General features: G+C 37.1%; 1 protein-coding gene across 2 annotated transcripts in view; it reads right to left on the reverse strand.

Annotated features, from left to right (window-relative positions):
* AATF (apoptosis antagonizing transcription factor) overlaps positions 1-24800 on the reverse strand; it is an 88555-nt gene that overhangs the window by 49933 nt on the left and 13822 nt on the right. For both annotated transcript variants that reach the window (XM_070393743.1, XM_070393742.1), the window contains exons 5-8: positions 8767-8881; positions 7380-7581; positions 6669-6833; positions 5234-5317 (exon numbers count right to left, since the gene is read on the reverse strand). In XM_070393743.1, coding sequence (XP_070249844.1) covers positions 5234-5317; positions 6669-6833; positions 7380-7581; positions 8767-8881 — 566 coding nt within the window. The remainder of the gene's footprint in view (positions 1-5233; positions 5318-6668; positions 6834-7379; positions 7582-8766; positions 8882-24800) is intronic.

Genomic DNA, 24800 nt, shown 5'->3' on the forward strand with positions numbered 1-24800 from the left:
TTAAAAGGAGCAGGTTCAGATCAAACTGAAAACATATTATTAACCATCAACTGAACCACTAGAAAGATACATGCCAAAAGTAAGAATGTCCCATTGTATTAGCATTAACCAGAGAAATGGCTTCAGACATCTCTTATTCACACTAAGATCTAAATGCATACAATTAAAGTCACCAACCACATTAACTGTCCATATTAATCACTCACCAATTTAATTAAGGTAAACCATCTTCTCAGAAAGCTTACCTCTTCTCTATTTCTTAACATTATCAATTCTTAATAGTTCACTGCATCAGTAATTACTTGTTTGTGGCATTATCAAATGTCCTGGATACAAAAATCCAATGTGTGGTAAGGTCAGTTATAGACATGTCCTGATGGCATATAAAGGGAGAAATTTCACCCATCAGAGTGGTCATCGAAAGTGCAAAATCTATTATGCCTTTCTCCAGACACTCCTGGTTAAATTTAAAGTGACAGGACAAACCAGATCAAAACTAAATAAAGCTAGGAGCAACATACAAAACCCTAATGAACCCTTAGAAATCCAGGTATCGATCTGTCAATATCTAAGCTCAATTAGGCCTTTCAGAACAAAATACCTCATGAGGTGACAAAAAACTAGTTTGAAGTCTTGGCTCTGAGAAGAATAAAACGAGTCACTTTCCATAGGTTACAGCTAAATACAGTCATTTCTCAATATGGAAATCTTGTGAGGATTAAATAAAGATGTAGGCCAAGTACCTATCTAATTAGTCCAGGAGCTGGCACACAACTAGTGTTCAGTAAATGTTAGCCCTCCCTCAATTCTTTAAGAACTAAAATCAGGCTGATCAAGTCAAAGATCAACTGATGGCTTAAAAAATAAAGTAACGAAAAACCTTAAATGGTCATCTAGACAACACATCTTTAAAAAAATTAATGTTAAAAAGTAGCAAATAGGATCATGAAAATGAATAACAGATGTTGAAAATATTTCTGAATGGCTCATCATTCACAGCCATTTACAACCTTCACATTTTGTGAAATCGTCTTCCGGGATGAGCTTTGACAAGAAATAGGCCAAATGCAAACTAACTCCACTTGAGAGTAACAGCACTGCTTGTAGCAGGTGAACAGTTTCCCTGATAAAAGCTTCACCACCATATACTTCAAGCTTTCAGCAATCAGGTTCCCAAACAAACCAGTAACACAACTATAAAGCTAATTTTTTTCATTAGAATTGTTAAGAAACAAGAGTCCAATAAATCATTTACTTTTTAAGGAAAAGACATTACTTTCTAACACACATAATATTTCTTCCAGGTCTAAGGAAATGAAGCTTATTTATTCACACACTGAAAAGTAATACTATAGTGAAGTCTTTTTATGACTCGAGGATGAAATATTAAAGAAATAAAGGTATGGAAAGAACAGGACTTGGTCTAAGAAGTCTTGAGATCAAGTACTAGAGTTGCCATTTACTGTATAACTTTCAGAAAGTTACTTAACCTTTCAGGGAATCAGTTTCTTATAAGGTTCTTTTCACCTCAAAAATGATATAATTGAAATGCTGATACTCTTCAGTCATATATGTTTGTACCTTTATTAAATAACACAGACATATTTTAAGATTGTAGTAACTTAAGACCCATTATGAAACAAAGAGAGTGAGTGAGTGTGTGTGTTTTGGGTGTTCTGACCCCAAACATTATTCTCAGTAGTTAGGGCATTTACAAGCCTCGTGACACCTGAATTAACCAAGTAAGCCTTTAAACCCCTACAATGAAACATTAAAATTCAACGTGGCTATAATCTCTTCCTTACAAAACATGGACCCAAAGAGCCTGGCTTCAAGTATGGTTTAAAAAAAAACAAAAAGGTGAAATGTATTATATTCACCACCCAGCTTTTCCATATGATCACATAAAAAACAAAAAAACGCAAATGAAAACTCACAAGCCCGTTGTAATACATTGTACCACTTCTGAATGCAACACTTAGCTCAGGCTTACTACCCTGACAAATAAAGGAAAGCACTTTATGAAGCCAATTTAATTGGGAGGTGACAGAAAACATACAGCCATTTTCTTTAGCCTTATCATCGAATTGGCTTCAGCTCCAATCTCTGGCAAATCCCACTCAACAGAAGAAATTAACCAGGTCAGCAGAACAGGTGCTACGTTGTGTCTGTCAAGGGCCTGGCATCACCACAATTACTTGTACACAATGAAGCAGTAATCTTTACAGATCATCTCTCCCAAGAAGCATATTGGGAAGGGGGAGGAAAACTGAAGGGAGGAGGGGGAAAGTGGGAAGGACAGGAATAGGAGGCAAAGAGAAAAGGCAAGAAAAGAAAATGAATGTGCAGCTGCCTTGAGGCTCAGCAGATGTCGGGATGTGATGTACGAGGCTAGGATAAGCTGTCGTAGCCTGCTGCCAAACAGTGGTAAGTGATTAAAGCCTGCACAGTTCTAAGCACCATATTTAGAATCTGCGGGGTTTCAAGACTTGCACCCATTCCTTGCTGTGCTGCCAGATGTTGGCAACCGGTCCAGTTCCTACTGACTGTGCATGGATGGCAGCAGTTGGTACAGCAGCAAAGCAATCTGGAATGCTTCCGGAGATACTGTACATTAACAAGTGTCACCCATCATTCACCTTTACAGAAGGCTGAAACAACTCCAATTTGCTGCCACTTCCCTCTTGGGAAACAGCCAAGATAAAGTTGCGCCTGGCAGTCCCATTTGTTTCACTCAGGTGTTTCAGCTGCCTTGCTGACCTCTATTAGTTTAAGTTTTAATTTAGATTAACCCCAGCACCCCAATTAACCGGCAAGGGGAAAAGCTAAGATGTGACTAGTCATAACTCTGAAATCAGAATTTACCAAAGTTTAAATTATTAATTGGGATGAGGGGCCAATCAAGTAATGCTATTTCTTTTTAAACGGACCTCTAGGCCAAAAAAAAAAAACTTTTTAAAAAAATCTTTCAGGCAAGGGATTGCCAGTAGAAGCAATTCTTTCCCATAATTTCAGTTTATTTTATTCAGGCTATTTAATTTATGATATACTCTCCACTGAATAATGTACACTTCAATTAATGAAGACTGAAACATTTTTGATTGTCTCCCATGATCTCATGCAACTATACACCATTAATATCCTATATCAGGTATTTCCTTAGATATTCTAGAACAAAGTAGAGTTCCCTATTCTTCTGACAAATGGATATAATAAGAGAAGAAAAGGAAAAAGGAATCAGGACCTCTGACTAAGAACACTTGAGGCTCCACCAATCCTCTTTCCTCTCATTACTTTTAAGACTCACTATGGTAATAATTTTATTGAACACCACAGAGTGAATACGAAGATTAATAGAAAGTTTCTTTCTCGTTTTAGGACAAAACCAGAGGTATCTGCAATAAAGAATCACTTGTTCTACTGGGTTCACAGTGTAATTTTCCTAAGTTCCTTCCTTCATATTCCATGTACATAACACAGTCATCATGGTTAAACCTTCAACAAGCTGTTGCAAAATCTTTGCAAAAGTTAACACACTAAAAATTTAGCAGAGAAAAAAAATTATCTTGATAAATAATGGTTTAACAAAAACTGATATATCACTGCTGAGCAACCTCCTCAATTCTCTAGAGCTAGAAAGTATACATCCTAAAGCACATTTCATTAAAAATATGACTTATCAAGAGACCCAGGATTATAGGAAATTATCTTAGTTCTTTAGAATAGTTCAAATGTTTAGTCTACCTCAGCATTCACTAACATCATTAAAAAGAGCATCATGCTAAGAGGTATGATGTCAGGGGAAGAACTGGGGGATGTTTGTGAAGAGATAGTATTGACAATGGAACCACATTTCAACTTCTACCAATTCTTTCTGTCTGCAAAGCACTACAATCTATATATCTATATATATAAAAGCCTAAGTGACCTTTACGACCAAACGACTGAAATGACCAGTTGACCAATTGCTATGATGCGCATGGACCACCAGGGGGCAAATGCTCAACACAGGAGCTTCCCCCTGATGGTCAGTACACTCCCACAGCCAACCTCCAGTGTCTGGCCAACGCCCCCGGTCCGTCCCTCCCCACCCCCCCCGCCCCCCGCCAGCCATCCCAGATCCGCCCTGATTGGGGCCACCGGCCAACCTCCCGAAATCCCTCCCCCTGGCCAGTCCCTCCCCTCAGCCAGCCAGCCAACCTCCTGTGGTCCCTGCCCGTCCCTCGCCCCCAGCCAGCAGGCCCCAATTGGCCTAGCTCCGTGGTCGGCAAACTACGGCTCTCGAGCCACATGCGGCTCTTTGGCCCCTTGAGTGTGGCTCTTCCCCAAAATACCACATGCGGGCGTGAGTACAGTGCGATTGAAACTTCATGGCCCATGCGCAGAAGTCGGTTTTCGGCCTGGGCAAGTCTATTTTGAAGAAGTACTGTTGATATTTGGCTCTGTTGACTAATGAGTTTGCCGACCACTGGCCTAGCTGATCGGGATTGGGTGAGATGGCCCCAATCGGCCCTTATAGCTGGCCAGGCCTAGGGACCCCACCTGTACACAAAATTGTGCACTGAGCCTCTAGTATTATTATAATCAACAGTAGCAATCTCAATACATACTTAACTGATTTGAACAGGCACAAAAATAAAGACAAGAGACTTAATAAGTAATAGAACCAGAAGTACAATTAAAGAATTCTGAGATCCCAGCCCTTTAGCTCCATATTCTGATATAATAGTAAAATAGAGGCCTGTTGCACAAAAATTCGTGCAAGAGTAGGCCTTCCTTCCCCAGGCTGCCAGCACCAGCTTCCCTCCGGCACCCGGGACCCGGGCTTCCCACTGGCCCTGGCTTCATCCAGAAGGACATCCGGTCTAATTAGCATATTACCCTTTTATTATTATTGATAGGACAAACACCAAATAACAAAAAATCCTCCATTAACATTATCAAAAACGGTTAAGAAAGAATAGACCTGACTCAAAGTTGAAACTGTTTTACAGATAATTCACAATGTGTAACAACTAACAAAGTAGCTGTAGCTACCTTCATTTCAAAAAGAAAAATATAAGACAAAAGAAAAGCAACAGATCCAGAACTACACAGTAAGTTACTTCTGAACACAGAAGTTTTAACACCCTGTGTGACTCTATCCTCAAACCTTTTGGTCAGAGAAGTCTACCAGCTGTTTTAAAATGCTAAAACTTATTTGTAACAAAAGAAAAGAGTGTAAAAATCATACCTGGTGGTAAAAGTCATCATCATCAAAGATTTCTTCATCCAAGTCCTTCAGGTGGGCATTGGCAGAAGCTTGAGGAAGAATCTCCTATATCAATAGGAAGATAACCATTAGGTTATCAAAGTAATGTAGTACTATAAACATTCAAAGCACTGTTTTCCTTAAGATATAAAGAGCTCTTAAAATTAAAGAACAAAAACAATCCAATTAAAAAATGGGCAAAAACATAAACAGGAACTTGACAGAATAAGAACCACAAATAGTGAAAAATCATTTGAAAATGTTTAACTTTATTCTAATTAAATATATGCAAATTTACATGAAAAGACACCATTGTTCACCTCTAAAACCGGCAACACTCAGTACTGGAAAACACAGCTGGTAGGATTGGAAATTACTACAGCCTTTTTTGGAGGCAATTCGGCAGCATTCATAGGGATTTAAAATGCATATTCTCTTTAATATTTCTACCTCGAGAAATCTATCCATATGTTCACACAAATACAAAAATATAAATGCTCAGGAATGTTTACTATAGCACTATTTTTAAAACTGGAGATAACAAAAATATCCATTGTTTGAATAAATTATAGTATACATCCATACAATAGAATACTCTAGCCATTAGGAAAAATGAGGTAGGTCTCTATGTAATGATATGGAAAAATATCTGGGATATATTAAATTTAAAAAGTTGTAAGATTTTATAAATACTTTATAACATTTTATGTATTTATATACACATACATATCGATATCATTTAGTTTAAAAGAAAAGGCAACCACATTTTATATATGTATATTTATGTATGTTGCTGTGTATATATCTTTCTGTGTCATCAGAGAAATATATATATATGAATGGAAAATAACCCGAAAGCATGTTACAACTATGAACACTGGTTAAATCTGAGGAGTAAAATTTTCAGACTAGGAGGAATTTTATTTTTCATTTAAAATTCTTCTTAACTTAAGAAAGTATTAAATATATATTTCTACTATAAATAAAAGAGTTTCCTTTCAACAAAAGAATGTGACTATTCCAATTGTGGATCCATTTCTGGAGTATCCAAACATCCAACATAAAGCCTAAAGAACACACTTGCTTCAATACTGACTTTTCTAAAGAAACTGCTTTAAAAATGAATTTTAAAGTTTGGATTACAAATGCTTCCATTACCAGACTCACATCAACTTCAAAATTAAGATAAGACTACACACAAGTTAAGAATAGCTCCATACTTTAAAAACATTTAAAAATCATTTGGAAAAAAAAACAACCACATTTCTTAACAATTTAGTAGTGTTTTCCCCACTTTCTTTCATTAATTTTTCATATCAAGAGTAATACCTGTAAGGAGGTGATCAGATTTTTCAGTTAATTAACCTCACAGAAACTGCTCCCCATAATCATCCTGCACGCATCACAGAATTCTTACCGGTTGCCCTGGCAAACTCTCTGGGACAGGCTGTGCTGCTGGCTCGGGTTTGCCAAGAACTTGGTAGATAGAACGCTTGGTCTGTGTCCTTCGAAGTAATCTTTCTTTGTCCATTAGAATATGATCAATCTGAGTCAAGATTGAGCGTTCAAAGGCACCAAAACCCTGCAACAACATTAACCAGTGTCAGATAATGCAGAAAGTCTGTGCTGAAGGCAGCTACATTGGTTTCTCTATCTTTCTGTGACGGCAGAGAAATAGACAAACCTTCTTTCCAGAGAGACTTTCTGTTAAAGACTGAGTTTGTGAATGGCTGTAATTGTTCTCAGAAAAAAAAAAGTGGTTAATAGATTATATTACTTTCCTACACCCAGAGTTTAACTTCTGCTCCTTTAATAATAATTGTTTAACATCTGTTCTTTTAATAATTATTGTTTAACATCAACTTCTTTATTTGTATTTCCAACACTTGAACACTTACAAGGCCACAATTTCTAGAATAAAATATTCTTTCTTATAAAGTTTAAATCACAAGTCTGAATGGTATAAACCCCAATGGTAGGAGTTCAGTAAATTTTTTTCTACAGAAATGACTGATTACCATAGTGACATCATCCATACAAACAAGCTGTAGTTCCAATTTCTTAGAATTGCTTCAGGTTGCCACAACATGTTACTCACACATGTGCACACACACACACACACACTTGCCTTCCCCAGTTTTCCAGCAGCCAGTTTGGTTTTGTCGTGCCACTTCTGAAGTGTGCGGTTCCTGTAAACTGTGAAGTCAGCAAAACGCTTTGCCATAAAGCCAGGATAGTCATCCATCTCCAGCTTCCTCTTTGGTGGGGCCCTTTTCTGCTTCTTCTTCTCTTCTACCAGCTCTTCATCTTCACTTGAAATCTCCTCCTCACTAGAAAACCAGGAAGAATAATGAGTACAATATAAATAAACATTACCCACATAAAAAGCTAAACTTGCATGAAGTTGAGAGTATTTAGCCTTCCCTATTTTGTCTACATGTTACATAGCACCACAGATGTGAGAATGGATTTTCTTTTGTTTGAAAAGAATATTCATGAGGTCAATCAAAACCTCATTTAACTTTTCAAATAAATATAACTGATTTCAAAATATTTCTTAAAAGGTAAGCAAATCGTAAAATTACATGAGATTGCAAAAACATTATTAGAAATGCATATGAACCAAGCCTATACTGGTTACAAGAAGGTCTTTAAAATTTAAACATATAACCATACTTTTATGACCTTAATTCCCAAATCAATAAAAATAAATGCCTCCCTATAACCAATTGTTCAGGACAACTAAATAATATTAGTTGAACCAGATGAAGAGAAGATGAATGTGAAGAAAACTCAAAGGGGTAGGTAACAGAACTCAAAGGGGTAGGTATTAAGCCCCAATATTATATGCAACTGCCATGAGAAAGTAATACAACCTCCAATTATATAGCCAATTGCATTCACTGGATTACAGACCCCAACATATAGTAGGTACTCAATAAATGTGAGTTTACTACTTATCCCTCCAATTCCATAGAAAAGAATGAAGCAAAGGATAAGCAAAAGAGAAAGCAGTAAGCAGGTACCATACACAGCAGGCTCAAACAAAGAGGCAGGGAGATGCTTCACTGAATGTGATAATTTCAATAAAGGGGTTTAGTCTACTGTTTCCTGAAATTTTCCACCCTTCAAAATAACTTCTTCCCTCATTGAAAAGAAGATGGTTGTGACCAGAGATTCCATGATATGGGCACAAAGTGCTTCATAAACATTAATTAAGCATTGACATTAAAATGTGCTTTAATCTACTAATTTCAATAGCTCTAAAGAGAAGGCAAGTCTTTTGCTGAAGTCACAAAGAGAATGACGCAAAACTAAGTATTAAAATTCAAAACTTAATTCCCAATTTTTGTGCTATCCTGGCCAAAAGAGCAGGTAAATATAAGTGGCTCTATTTTACTAACATTTAAGTCTGATATCTGCATGGAAAGGATTTAGCTTTCTTTTTCTTAAATGATGGGAAACTATTCAGATGAAAAGAAAATGAGCAACTCCACAGTTGCATTCCTCCTTACCTTTCTGCTTTGGGCTTTGTCCCATCTACTAGGTACCTGGTGTCCGGGTACTGGAAGAGCAGCTCTTCCTGAAGATCTACCAATGACCTCAACAGTGCTTTAAGTGCCTTGTGGCCTGGGAAACAAAGCACAGAGAAGGAACAATTGTCATGGTTCCTGAGCAGTTCTGGCTCAGGGTAAGATTTGGGGCAGGGACTAAGAACAACAACCCAAAGAGGAAGGCATTATTAGTATTTCCTTTTGCGAATTCTGTTTTTCAAAAATATGTTCTTAACCTGGCTTTCCTCATAGCCAACAGGATGCATATGTAAAAAAGCTCATCAGGATTCAGTATATAGTCTATGGCTAAGCACTTCAGAATAAAAACTGGCCCTCTGAGAACTGAACTCTTACCTTTTTTATCAGCTTAATCCTACTAAAGAGGCTAATGACACTGGTCATCACTATTTATGTGTTGATAGCACTCAGACATCTCTCCTAAGCTCAAACTTTCACATTTCCAGCAACTCCAAGAAAATCTTCACATGGGTGCCCCATCACTCCTTCATATATACCATTTCAGAAACAGAATCTTTTTCTTCCTAATACTTCTTCCTTGTCTGATTTTTTTTCTTCTCTGTTTAACATGTTTTCATAGGTCACTGACATTTTGGTGCCCTTATTCTATACATTTAATTGATTACATTGTGTATTTTTCACACTAATAGTTATCTCTGGCCATGCTTCTATTGCTCCTTCCCTTTTCCCCTTAAATAACTGCAGTCTTCTCACAAGCAACCCTACTTTCATTTAGCAATCCCTACATTCATTTTTGTTTTACAATCCACACTAACTTCAGCTTAAGTGATTTTTGTAAGTCTTGTTCTATCATTTCTGCTTCTATCCAACCCAGCATGAATAGCCTCCTCACTATTTACATACCAACTTGTTTCATCAATGGTACACCAACACCTGATTTAAACAAGCTAACCTTGCTGAGATACCCTTCTCAGATTGGTCAGAAAGAAATCAATAACTCAATAGCTATGTTGTATTCCTTCAAATACTCGCATATAAGACTACATAAATACTTCCTTGTTTAAAATAAGATGCTTGATCACAGTTTTTCTAAATTCTGTATTCTAATCCTTTTATAATCAGTGTATATTCATACCACTTGGGAACATCTGCAGTATATATTACCCGAAAAGTTCAAAATGCCTTGTGTTCCAAACCAAAATTCCCAATCTGTTGCTCTGACTTTTAAAAAACAAAATAACAAAATTTTCACCAAATATGGAGACAACTTATACTCATGAAGAAGAAAAAAGTAATACAGCATTATCCTTTATTCTGTCGGCTTTCAGGAAATGGATTAAGTATAAACAAGATGATAACACAGGCCAGAAGGAAAAATAGAACAAAGATATAACAACTTTAAAGCCTAAAATCAGTTAGTCTAAATGTGCTAAGTGTATAAGTAGAACAACACAAATTATGTAAATATGTATGGGAAATTTTAAAAGAAATGAGTAGAACAAAGAATACAGATGATAACTACGAATATTAGGTTACCACAAATGGTCATCTGTGAAAAGACTCGAGAACTGATAAGAGATATCCCAAGTAGCTAAGGTTCTAGAGTATATATTGTAGCAAGAAGATTAAGAAAATAGAAAAGACACTTATACTTGGAAGGAAGCCCATGAAAACGGAGAATTGTCATCTCATCCAAATTCTATGCATTAACCACTATTTTATAACTTCTTTTCTAGAAATGTCTGTATCTTAAGAGACAGGGCCCATATTTTCCAAAGTGAAACCACAAATCAATCTTACATCTGCACACTAGTTTCTAAAATTCCCAAGACTTAACTTTGAAAATATTATGCTAAGTGAAATAAGCCAGTGACAAAAGGGCATATACTGTATGATTCCACTTACATGAGATACCTAAAACAGTCACATTCATAGAAAGTAGAATGGTGGTTGCCAGGGGTTGGAGGGGAGGGGGAATGGAGACTTACTGTTTAATGGATACAGTTTCAGTTTGAGATTATGAAGAAGTTCTAGAGATAGATATTGGTGATGGTTGAATAACAATGTGAATGTACATAATGGTACTGAACTGTATACTGAAAAATGGTTAAAATGGTAAATTTTATGTCATGTATATTTTACCACAATTAAATAAACACTTAAAAAAATCCCAAACCAGAGTATAATAAATAATTCTACCATCCTAGACAAAATAATCTACAATCCCTCAATCCTGAATTCAGTCAAAAAGAACGGGGGGTGGGTAGGGGGGGAAAGAAGGAATATTATTCAGCCTTTAAAAAGAAGGAAATTCTGACACATGCTACAATATGGATGAACCTTGAGGACACTATGCTAAATGAAATAAGACAGTCACAAAACAACAAATACTATATCATTCCATTTAAATAATGTACCTAGCGTAGTCAAATTCATACAAACAGAAAACTGAAGGGTAGTTTCCAGGGGTTGGGGCAGAGGGAAATAGTGAGTTGTTGTTTTAATGAAGTGTAAAGATTTTTAGCTTTGCAAGATGAAAAGGTTCTAGAAACTGGTTGTACAACAATGTGAATATACTTAACACTACTGAACTGTACACTTAGAAATGATTAGTAAGGTAAATTTTATTACGCATTTTTTTACCACAATAAAAAATTTAAAAGAACAGAAAAGGCAAGTTCCTGTCCCTTACTTCCACTAGGTACCATGTGTCATGTTCTAAAATATGAAATCAAGAACCATGCAGGGAAGAAGCTGCAGAGCAGTCCATAATGTTTATAGCTGCTTGCCCCCAACAAGCAAGTCATAATTTGACTCTTACATGTAACATAACCAAGAATTGTGAAAACATCCAATGAAAGCCTAGTACTTTAAGGGCCACTCTCAAATAGCTATACAAGCCCTTTTATTTTGTTCAAGTCAGTTTTTAAAAATCCACTGCAGATATATTAGACAGCCTATCAATCCAACAAGAAAGCAGAGAGCCAATATCAGTAAATCAAAGTGTGCCTTTCTGTTAATACTTTCTCATATGTTCTCATTTTATACACCCCTTCACTCAGTCAGAAAGTAGCCCTGAAGTATTTAAGCTCCATTCAGGGATAGCACCACCATGCATCAAAGTGTCAAGAGACCTACCAGAGATGAAATCTGCAATTCTGTGTTTCTAACCACACCAAAAAAAAAAAAAAAAAAAGTTTATCAAAGTAAAGTCACTAGTGGCCAACACATGGACAACGGACAACTTCCTATAAAGAGATTTAGAAGAAAGAACCCAATCCTCATTTCTTTGCAATATAAGGGCCACATTTCCTCCTAACAAGATTTTATGTAAAACCTGAGGAGACAAGGAGCAATCCTTTGCTGGCCTGGCCGTAGTAGGCCTCCTCAAAGCCACAACTGACAAGAATGAGGAAAGACTCTCTCTGGGAGGCTCAAATCTAACAGTGAATTCTTCCCAGACAAAACCAAAACAAACCCTCTTTATCATTCATATAGGGCTGACTTCTGTTTGTTCAACCCTATAAATTATAAAGAGAATGGAATCAACAGTTTCTAATTCACTTCTAATTTTTCACCCATTACTGTTACAGTTAAGTTTTTAAAAGCAGCAAAGATACATATACTTTCTTCACTCTCCTTCTTGGCAAGTGGTTACAAAAAAACAAACAACAACAAAAACAACAACAGAGACTATCAAAGATATATGTTTATTTTGTCCTATATGGTCAATTTCCAGAAGAGAGCAAGAAGGACATATGCCTCACCGTGTTACCAAGATTCAACCTAAGCATCTAGGCACCAGCTTTAGGAATAATTTTCCAAGTAGGTAATAAATAGGAAGAGTGCTTTACTAAGGGTCAGGAATCCCACATTCTAACCGACACTATCACTAACTAGTCATTTTATATACTGAATGGACCAGTGTAATCTCTTTCAGTCTCAATTTTCTCATCTATAAAACACAGATAATCCTTTGCCTGTTTATCTCACAGAATGAAAATGGAAAATAACAAATTTTTTTAAATATATTAAGGTATTTTAAAATTTTTAATGTTATAAAGATGGAAAGAATATTACCATAAAAATCATCATTTCACATGGTGAAAATTCTTAAGCTCTGCTTATACTGATCTACAGCACTAGGGCTGAGCTAGTACTCACAGTCCTATATGAAGTATTCATTTGCATGCTACCCATATACAAGCATTCTATATAGAAAATGTCACCAATCTAAAAACCATTTTCACCTAACAGCTTTATTTTTCCCCCTGATTCATCTAGGCTGTCCAACAAAAACAAAATTGTAGGCAGAGAATAAGTTTGGACATGGGTGCACAGTTCATTCATTAGATTATAACCCAATACATAAAACTTTGGTAAGGGGGTGGAGGTGGAATGGGAAGAATGAATATATAAAGTAAAATAAAGCTTACCTTATCAGTTTTTAAATATCTATACCATTATTTTTTAAATAATATGCAAACATACAATTATTTGTGTACAATAAACTGCCACATTCCTATTACCCCCAAATAAACATATTGAACTAGAATGTACATATTACAAAGGCATTTTTTTTTCTCCCTCAAAAGTAACTCTAGAACTAGAGCTAAACTATAGGTCAAAATGACACACAATATATTGGCCTGAGAACAATACTTTTCATTCAAATCCACACAAGCCTGCCACTTGCACTAGTCATCCCCGGCAATTAATCCCCCAAGAAAGACGTTTGATTAAATCTTTTCAAGCAAATCCTTTGCTTTGCTTTTGTTAGTTCACTTCTTGTCAACATCTATTAAAATATGCCTTTAATTCTCCCACAATCTTAAAAAACACCGATTCCACTGTCTTCAACTTTAATCAACTGTATGGCCGGCATTTTTCATTTCATAATAATGTGCTGCTTGGAATTCAAGAGGCAGGCTCAGCATCAATCATCTGGTAAGAATTTTTCCACTGCAATAAATATGCAAATGAGGAGAGCCAGTCAGTCGTATTTCAGGCCCGACTTGCTAGTGTTTTAAAAAAGACACAAATTTATTAATTGCCGGTGGCCAGAGGAATCCTATTACTTTGGGCATTGATTACAAAGCTGTGTGAGTGATTATTGTGCAACTCGCGGGCTACCCAGGCATGAGGAAAAATTATTAAAGCAAGGCAGAGATTATCAACTCAGAATAACAATAAGCCTTAACATTTAGGCCCTAACTTCTTCAACAAAGAATTACGTGAAGGCTCCACTGTATCATAATTCCAAATTCTGTCAGTATTACTGTTTGGGCTTGTACTTTATTCCCCAAGCAGAATGGTGTTACCAGTAAGAAAGAGTGCTGCAGGTAACAAATTCCTTAACACCAACCATATGGATGAGTTGTTACCATTTCCAATATGTGTCCAACTAGAATTTTTATATATCCATGTATGAATACATATATACAGGTGTGTGCACATCCTGATTCCCAGATATAGATACATGGCTGTGTTATCATTGAGCACTGTGGTTTTAACTGGAACAGTATAAGGAGTACTGCCCCAGTGTGTTGGCTGGTACTGTGGATCAAAAGGAGAATTTTTTTTTTTTAAATGGTACAAAATAACCACCAGGATAACGTTTTCAAAGCAGAGCATGGAGACTTATATTCTAAATCATGACGGCTAAGCCAAAAGCAGACTTGGATTTTCATACCTCTGAGGGTACCACAGTAGAAGGCATGCAATCTATGCAGAGGTCTATAGAGAAAAAGGTTTGATAGGCTAATACGGAATGCAAAGTGTTTTTGTGAGAAACATTCAGCCCAAGACATATTAAATCAAATCAGAAAAAGGACTCAGTGGGCAAAACTTATTTTTTTCTCTTAAGAGAATGATGTGGGGAGTTGGGGGAGTAAGTGGAAGTTGAAATAAGGGAGAGATGAAGAGACATATGACAAAATATATATTGGGTGAGCCCCTAACAGAAAGAAACAAAAAGAAAAAATCCTTAACATTTTACATTACTGCCACACTAAGTTACATGATAGATAGTGTGCATTTGAGTTCTGTGGAGGGACATCCCACTCAAGCTGTAATTTCTGACCAGGCATGAATTTATAAGGAGGGGAAAAGAACTGCAGAATTTCTTAGGTTTCCCTGAATACTCTCTCAAACACCTTGATGAAGTGTGTCAATAAATCCTTAAAAAGCCCTATAGGACACAGCAATCTAACTGATCAATGTACTTCCCGAAATCCACTACAGTTACCTTCCACTTCATAGTTACAATCTCTATTGCTCTGGAGTACTTCCCTAAAAAGGGAAATTGATTACCCCCCCCCCCCTTAAAAAGAAAGAGTAACTGCTCAGAATATGACGTACTTCAAATCCAAGTTTATTTACAATGGTTGAACTGTCTAACAGGAGTTCCCAGGGAGAGTGGGGATACTCTCACTTTTATCTGATTAGACTTTTGAACTGTTTGAATATTTTATATGCATATATTACTTTTATAATTTAAAATACTATTTAAAGTTAACTTTAAAGTAAGAAAACTTATTAAAAATAAAATTAGAAATACAATCCAAGTTGCCCTCTCTTTCATATAAAATAGTCTGACTCATTCACATTAAAAAGCCTTTAAATAAACAGATTCTTAGGTAGTGAAACTATCCCTAACTAAATGCCAAAATTCTCCATAGAGTACCGGTCTGGAAATAACTCCTTTGAAAATCGGGATTCAGAGAATACCTTTCTGAAAATGAGGATTTCCATACAGAATTAATCACTCCTTTCTCAGTATCATTCATGTCACTGCTACCACACTTATACTGTATCGTGAGTCTGACTTCACTGCACTGTTAGCTGCTTGAGAGAAGAGACCTCACCCTGTCACTCTAGCATCCAACACATCGCCTGGGCCATAAAAAGTATCCTACAATATTTTAGTTCCAGAAAAAGGATGCCTAAGTCACATGGCAGAACATCTTATTACACTATCATTTACAAATCTCATGCTGACAAGCAAACAAACTGTGGACTCCATATCTGGTAACTGTGATAAATATGTATCCTCCACAAGCTGACCTTTGTTAACAGAAGCAAAGTAATCGAACTGAACTTTTCCCTTATTATAATACACCAACTATAAATGTATAGGTTACTCCTAAGAATCTCAAAACCATCTTACCAGATTTAAGAACCTAAAATTGTTACAATGTATTCTCATGAAGATTTAGTAGTTATCACCATGTAGAGGGATAAACTAAGGCTCAGACAATAAAAGTTAGTTTTCCTTTTTTTAATATTAGGAAGACTAAGCATTATTTATTTGCCGACTCAAAATGAAACACTTTGAGAGGATGCTTTCATGTAAACAAAAAAACACTTAAATGATTTATGCTTTAAAAGTGGTTTACCCATCTCTACACCTTACTATGAGCTCCCTGAGGCAAGGACTATGAACCTTGGTATGCTTGGTGTTGGCAAATGATGGACTCTATGTTGCTGACTGAATAACTAAAAAAATGACACTGTAATATTTTTCTTGGCACATACTTTTTGTATGCGCATTTCAAGTCATCAAAGAACTATCTGTAAGTGCAAAACTTATTTTTTTCTCTTAAGAGAATGATGTGGGGAGTTGGGGGAGTAAGTGGAAGTTGAAATAAGGGAGAGATGAAGAGACATATGACAAAATATATATTGGGTGAGCCCCTAACAGAAAGAAACAAAAAGAAAAAATCCTGAACATTTTACATTACTGCCACACTAAGTTACATGATAGATAGTGTGCATTTGAGTTCTGTGCAGCTTCCCCCTTTTAGAAAGAGGGAAACAAATACTTTGACCATATAGCTAGTCTAAGAAAAGACTGTACTATCACTATGAAGATTAACACTTAGCACTAAGAACCTACTAAGTAGCAGGCACTAGCCCAGCCATGGGCAAACTACGGCCCACGGGCCGAATCCGGCCTGTTTGAAATGAATAAAACTAAAAAAAAAAAAAAAAGACTGTACCCTTTTATGTAATGATGTTTACTTTGAATTTATATTAGTTCACACAAACACTCCATCCATGCTTTTGTTCCGGCCCTCCGGTCCAGTTTAAGAACCCATTGTGGCCCTCGAGTCAAAAAGTTTGCCCACCCCTGCACTAGCCCCTAAGCACTTTGTATGTATAACTCATTTAAATCCTCACAACAACCCTTTGATTAGTTACTATTATTATACTACCACTAGAGGCCCGGTGCATGAAATTCGTGCATGGGTAGGGTCTGTAGGCCTGGCCAACGATCAGGGCCGATAGGGACCCGGGCCTCCCTTCCCCGGCTGCTGGTCAGGGCTTTCCTTCGTTCTTCGCTGCCCCCTGGTGGTCAGCACACGTCAAAGCTAGCGATTGAACTCCCAAGGGGACAATTTGGATATTAGGCTTTTATATCTGTAGATAGAAGATTACTGGTATACAGATGAAGAAAATGAAACACTCCTACAAGCTTAAAAAAAAAGCCTGTACACTTTTCATTTTCTAGGTCAATGTATATGTATGGGTACAAACTACCTGGAAAACAAAGTGTAATAAAATTTCAATTACTAAAAAATGACAAAACTGTCCTCCCCTTACACAATTAAACACACACACACACACACACACACACACACACACACGAGGCTCTGTTACAATGTTATGTCCAGCCCTAGCCGGTTTGGTTCAGTGGATAGAAAATCGGCCTGCGGAATGAAGCGTCCCAGGTTCGATTCCGGCCGAGGACACATGCCCGGAGTTGCAGGCTTGATCCCCAGTAGGTGTGTGCAAGAGGCAGCCAATCAATGATTCTCTCTCATCATTGATGTTTCTATCTCTCTGAAATCAATAAAAATATATAGAAAAAAGAAAAGATAGCAAAGTATTGCTTTTAAAGAAAGAAAAAGTAGATTTATATTCATTAACATGGGAAGATATAAAGCATAATCTCATTTATGGCTTTTAAAAAAGTTTAAATTGACATAAAGTATATGGAAAGATATATACCAAATTGTTAAATATAGTTATCTCTGAAGAGCACTATTAAGAGTAGGGAAAAGGGGGACTTGCTTGATCTATGTTACATATTTCACTATTGTTTGGGGGCAGGAGGCAGTACTATTTGAAAAAAATTTTTTTACTACAAATTTTATTTTTATGATTTTTAAAAAGGTAATTAAGATTAAATAAATATATTTCAAAATACAGAGAGGTCTTCTAAGGTAGATGTAATTCTTTCTGTAAACAGAAAATCAAACAAGGAGAAACATTAAAATAAAAGGAGGAAAGATTAGAGGTGGCCAAAAGATTGATTGACAAGGAGAATATCCACTCCTATAACTAGTTTAAAATTTTCTCTGTACGATTCCCGAAATAAATACCAAGGACCAATAAATATAAGGGAAAAATTGTTTACCCTCATTAAACACTGGGAAATGTAAATTTTTAAAATTGTAAATTAAAATAAGCAGAAACCATTTTCCAACTATCAAAGTGACAAAGATGAAAAAAAAAAAAAAAAAGATAAAATCCAGTGTTGACAAGGAAAAGGGAAAATTTAATGACATGGAAAAATATTCATGATCTCTGTTAAGTAGGAAAAAACAGATTGCAATATAGAATATAGTTCCATTTTTTTTCTAACTAAACACCCACAAGGGGGAAAAAACTAGAAAAGATACACATACCCACACACCAAAATATTAAAAGTACTTAACTCTAGCTGCTGGATCAGGGAACATAATTTCCTTACTTTTTTGCTTGGCCATTTTCTGAATTTTATATAATGAATATGTACTACATTTATAAGAAAAATAAACCTGTTTATCTATTTCTTTATCACTTAAAAAATGTCATACCTGCCTATAGTACAGGAACTAGGTCAGGTGATCTCCCAAGGGTCCTTCTAGCTCTCTTACTGAAAAAACAGTATGCAGGAAAAACCTTTAGAAAAATGGAAGGATGCATTTACTACTTGCACTCTAAGCTTCTGTTTTACCACAAATTCATCTCCGTAGCTCTCCTGACTTCCTTTAAGCTTTGATCTTTATTTCCTCACACTTTCTTGGAAAAAATAAAATAAAATAGTTAAACTATAGGTATAGTGATTGGCCAAGAGCAAACCTGTTTCTGTACTAGCTTTACATCTAATGGTGTGACCTTAACTAGTTACTAACCTGTCCAAGACTTGATTTCCTCACATGTGCAGTACAGTTATTAGCACCTATTTCACAGGCCGCTGTGAGAACTAAATGAGACATTTGTGAAGAACTTAATACAGTACATGGGGAGTAGTGCACAATTGACAGATGGAAGCTATTTTTATTATTTTTAGTGTATGGGCATCTAGCGTTATACTTACACAATACTTACAAGATGGACGTAAACTGATTATCCCAATTCTCAAGATATCACATTTGATGGCTTTCTATTCATGTTCTTATATCTTACTAGAGGCCCAGTGCACGAATTCATGTATAAGTGGGGTCCAGCCGGCCTGCCCCAATTGGGGCAATTGGGGTGGGCTGGCCGCCGGGAGGGGCCACGGGTGGTTGGTGAGTCGGCCCTGCCTCCAATTGGGGTAGGGGGTGCCGATCAGGGATGAGGCCAGCCAGGGAAAGGGGCCGTGGGCGGTTGGCCGGCTGGCCCCGTCCCATGGTCGAACTCCTGGTTGAACTCCCAGTTGAGGGGACAATTTGCATATTAGCCTTTTATTATATAGGATAAGTCATACTGAAGACACTAGAAATACTTTATAATTACTGGAGTAGAACATTTGTCTCTGCCCTTTCCCCAACCCTCGCCATAGCTGACATTTATGTAGCCTAGATTATGTACCATCTGTAGGATGTAAGAACCTTTAAAAACTATCTGAGCCCAGCTGGTGTGGCTCAATGGTTGAGCATTGACCTATGAACCAGGAGGTCATGGTTCAATTCCTGGTCAGGGCACATACCCGGGTTGCCAGCTCCATCCCCAGTAGGGGGTGTGCAGGAGGCAGCAGATTGATGATTTTCTCATCATTGATGTTTCTCTCTCTCCCTCTCCCTTCCTCTCTCTGGAATCAATAAAAACATATTTAAAAATATTTTAAAACAAAACAAAACTGAACAGCTTCTCTACCTCTAAAAGTTCCCCTTGCAAAAAAACAGAATGAATAACTAGTAAGAACTTTTCTCAAAATAGTAGCAATTTGGATTTATCTAGAGGCAAATTTATTCAACTGCCCCCAGAAAAAAAATCTGGTAGATTTGAGACTAAACACTCAGCAAAACAATCAATGTTATATGAAAGGTAATTAAAATTTATCAAAGCACTCAGCTAGAATCCAGTGTTGTCCAAGTACAACAAATTTTCAAAGCAAATCATTTGGGCAAACTTATGTGGGGATAGGTTATAAATAATAATTATAATAATCAAGAGAGAATTATGTCTTAAAGGTATCATAATACAGACTTTCTCTAAGATAATTCATAAGTAACATTATAGCCTTTTTTTCCCCCTCACACCACCTCTATCCCTATCCCATCTCCTCTCCTTGTCAAACTTCCATTAAGATTTAATGGAAAAATAAATCTAGTGAGAGAAAATATATACACATTAAAATGTCTGGAATAATACACCCCATGTTGTTTTCTCTGAGGAGGAGGTGTAGGGATTTGGAAAACTGGGAGAACTTTTACTTTCTCCTTTACATACATCTATACTGTTTATGTTATTTTTTAAATTTTATTTATTGATTGACTTTAAGAGAGAGAGAGAAAGGGAGAGATGGGGGAAAGAGAAACAATGATTTGTTGTTCCGCTTATTTATGCATTCATTGGTTGATTCTTGTATGTACCCTGACTGTGGAGCGAACCCCCAACCTTGGCATATCAGGATGACACTCTAACCAACTGAGCTATCTGGCCAGGACTTATATATATACTAGAGGCCCAGTGCACAAAATTCGGGTCCCTTAGCCTAGCCTGCACCCTCTCGAAATCTGGAAGCCCTTGGGGGATGTCCAACTGATGGCTTAGGCCCACTCCCCGGAGGGCTCCTGGAGGGGAGCGGGCCTAAGCCGTCAGTCGGACATCCTTAGCACTGCCACAGAGGCGGGAGAGGCTCCTGTCACTGCTGCTTTGCTTGCCAGCCGTGAGCCTGGCTTCTGGCTGAGCGGCGCTCTCCCTGTGGGAGCACACTGACCACCAGGGAGCAGCTCCTGTGTTAATCGTCTGCCCCCTGGTGGTCAATGCACGTCATAGCAACTGGTCATTCTGCGGTTTAGTTGATTTGCATATTAGCCTTTTATTATATAGGATTAATGGAAGAGCATAAGGACAAACTAAATTAAGTCCTATAAAATCCCTAGCAAGTTTATAATTTTAGGAAAAAAGGTCTACACTTTTGAAAAAACACTTTGCAGCTTCGCACAGTATTTTTAAAGTAGTTATCACCATTCTCTATTAGAAAAATACTATTAGAAAAATACATTACGAGTAGATAAGCATTAGCCATGGTTAAAACTGAAAAGAAGGAACCTGATGAACCAATGAACTGATTTCGTGTTTCCAACTGCTATTCATATCTCCTTTCTTTTTAAACTGCCTTTCATTCTTCAACTCCCTTTATTTTTAAGAATAGTTTATTGATTTTTTTAGACAAGGAGAAGAGAGAAACATCTATGTGAGAGCATAACATCACTCTCCTGCCTCCTGCAGGCCCCCTACTTGGGGGTCAAGCCCACAACCCAGGCATGTGCCCTGTCCAAATCGAACCAGCAACTCTCCGTGCACGGGACAACACCCAACCAACTGAGCCACACCAGCCAGGGCTATACTCCTTTCTTACACACCAAGGAGACCAGCTCTGGCTTAGACCAAGAATTCCATACACTGAGAAACTTGCATCTTGCATTTTTACCATGTAAATAATGCACAGATCCTGCGGGAACATGCCAAACACTAGGATTCTTAATTAATGGAGCTCTTTAATGTGCAAATCAGGAACAAATGGCAAGTTCTGACTTGCATTGATTATGAAAACATTAATTGAATGAGCAAGACCCTAAAAAAAAACCCACACACAACAGGATCCTAAGTCTTTGAAGAGACCAAAAGAATACAAAGCTCTCAAACCAGACAAGTCTGACCAATGTCCAAAATGCAAACCTAAAACAGTGCTGCTTACTAGTACACAATGAATTAAAAAACCAGAAACAAAAAGCCAACAGTTTAATCAGAAAGCAATCACTATAAAAGCATCTATTCCACCAATACTTGCATTAAGCAGAAAAACGAGTGTTGACTCCAGAAGCTCATAGACACTGCTTTAAGGAGGGGGAAAAACACACTCTCTATATCCACACTTATATGTATATAGGTATAACAAAACAATGCTGTCTCTTTAAAAAGAAATTCATCCTATATAAATTATAGCCATAAACTTTTCCTGCAGTGCAGCCTAATTAATTCTTGTTCTATACACAAAGGGAAATGCTGGGTGACAAATGGGTGTGAGGCCAGAAAGCTGCCAGGTCTGCAAAACATTTTCTACTTCAATTTATAAGCAATTTTGCAGTAAATCATCAACCAGAACCTGGAATCTCAGGAATCTCTGAATGTCCAAACCACATTATATCATATCACTTATCAAAGAGAGAAGGAAAAAGAGTTTAAAGACATCTCATTTTTCAGTTCTAACCCACATCAAAATCTAGAAGCTCTGTGTAATCTATTATGCTCTTCTGGGTAAGGTTTTAGTACCAAAGATATATATTTCAAGCAAAAATGACATTATAGGTTGATGCAGCCCATTCTTCCATCCCTAGAAGTACTGTATCACGTATCCATTACTATAAGAAATATTCCCAGAGTTATCTGGGAATCAGCACACAACTATTTATAGCCCCTCCCTCAATCCAAGCAAAATGTTCACAATCAAGCCAAACTGCAGGGTTCAGCGGTGAGCCACTGTGGAAAAACAGGTGGGATACACTCCAAGGAAATGAGGCTACTGAAGAGGAAAATGGAAACTACAAAGAAAGCAGAGCTGCCCCTATATAGTCAAACCCTTCCCCCGCCCCTAACCTCTGCCAGCCATTGATCAGCTCTCCATCCCTTTTAAAAAGAATGTCATCTGAATGGAATTTTAAAGTACATAATTTATTTTTTTATTGTTTAAAGTAGTACAGATAATATTACATATGTCTCCTTTAAAGTACATAATTTATTAAAACTGCACTCTTTCACTGCCATAATAACTTTGACATTCAACAAGTTTTTGCATTTATCATGTTTGTTCCTTTTTATTGCTGAGTAATGTACCAGAATTTGTTTACCCATTTGCCACTGAAGGACATCTGGGCTGTTTCCAGTTTTGGGTGATAATCAACAAAGGTGCTATAAACAAGCATGTACAAGTCTTTGTGTGGACATATGTTTTCATTTCTCTATGGTAAGTATCTAAGAATAGGACTGCTGGATCATCCGGCAAATACATGTTTAGCTTTATAAAAAAAAAAATGCTCAACTGTTTTCCAAGGTGCCTGTCCTATTTTGCATTCCCACTAGTAATAGGTTTAAGTTCCAGTCACTCTACATCCTTGCTAGCACTTGGTGTTGTCAGGTGTTTGTTTTTAGCTATTCAAATGAGTATGTAGTAGTATCTCATTGTGAGTTTAATTTGCATTTACCTCAATATTAATGATTATGTTAAATATTTCTTCATATGCTTACTTGCCATTATATACCTTCCCTGGTGAAGTTTCTGTTCAAATATATATTTAAAAAGGAATGGAGAAGTAGTGAGAGAAACAGTGATATGAAAACAAAACATCATTGGCTGCCTTCTGCACACCCCCTACCGGGAATCAAGCCCACAATCTGGGCATGTACCCTGACCAGGAATCAAACTAACAACCTTACGGTGCATAGGACAAAGCCTAGCCAACTGAGCCACACCAGTCAGGGCTTTCATTCTCTTTTTAATGGGTATTTTTTATTGTTGGGTTTTGAGAGTTCCTTATATATTCTGAACACAAGTCTTTTATTGAATATGTGATTTGCAAACATTTTCTCTAGGCCTATGGCTTGTCTTTTCAATCTGTTAACATATCTTTCACAGAGCAAAATTTTAATTCTGATTTAGTCCAGTCATCAATTTGTTCTTTCATGGATTGTACTTTTGATGTTGTATCTAAGAACTCTTTGCCTAACAAAGTCATGAGGATTTTTTTCCCATGTGTTCTTCACTTTATAGTTTTATGTTTTAAGTCAATGATCTATTTCATGTCAATTTTTGTCTAAAGTGTGAGCTATTGATTAAAGGTCATTTTTTGCAAGGAATGTACATTATTCTAGCACCATTCATTGAAAAGACTATCCTGTCTCAACTGAGCTGACTTTGCACCTATGTAAAAAGTCAATTACCCATATTTCTGAACTCTCTATTCTATTCCACTGATTAAAGTAACTTTTAGAATAAATAAACCCACAATGAGAGGACAAAGTATGAGAGAGATGACAGAAACTCAGTTTGGTAAGCTAAAAAGCCAATGGACGAAACAATTATGAGAATGTCTAAAATTAAAAAGACTGACCATATCAAATGTTTATGAGGATGTGAAGCAACTATAACTCTTACACAATGCTGGTGAGATTTTAAAATGGTAAAACCACTTTGGAAAACAGGTTGGCAGTTTCTTTAAAAATTAAACATATAAACATATATGTACTAGAGGCCCAGTACATGAATTCATGCACGGGTGGAGTCTGGCAGGGCCAGCCAGGGGGAGGGGCTGAGGGAGGCTGGCTGGCAAGCCCCGCCCCCAATCGGGATGGGGGGGTGGATCGGGGGTGGGGCCTGTTGGGGAGGGGCTGCAGGAGGTTGGCCAGCCAGCCCCGCCCCCCTGGTCGAACTCCCGGTCGAACTCCCGGTGGAGGGGACAATTTGCATATTAGCCTTTTATTATATAAGAAGATATGCATAGCCCATGGCAATAGGATGGTGAAGACTGGGGGAGGGAGGA

This window comes from Myotis yumanensis, unplaced genomic scaffold, assembly GCF_028538775.1.
Source record: "Myotis yumanensis isolate MYYU_CA2020_CCGP unplaced genomic scaffold, mMyoYum1.0.hap1 SCAF_16, whole genome shotgun sequence".
Classification (NCBI taxonomy): domain Eukaryota; kingdom Metazoa; phylum Chordata; class Mammalia; order Chiroptera; family Vespertilionidae; genus Myotis; species Myotis yumanensis.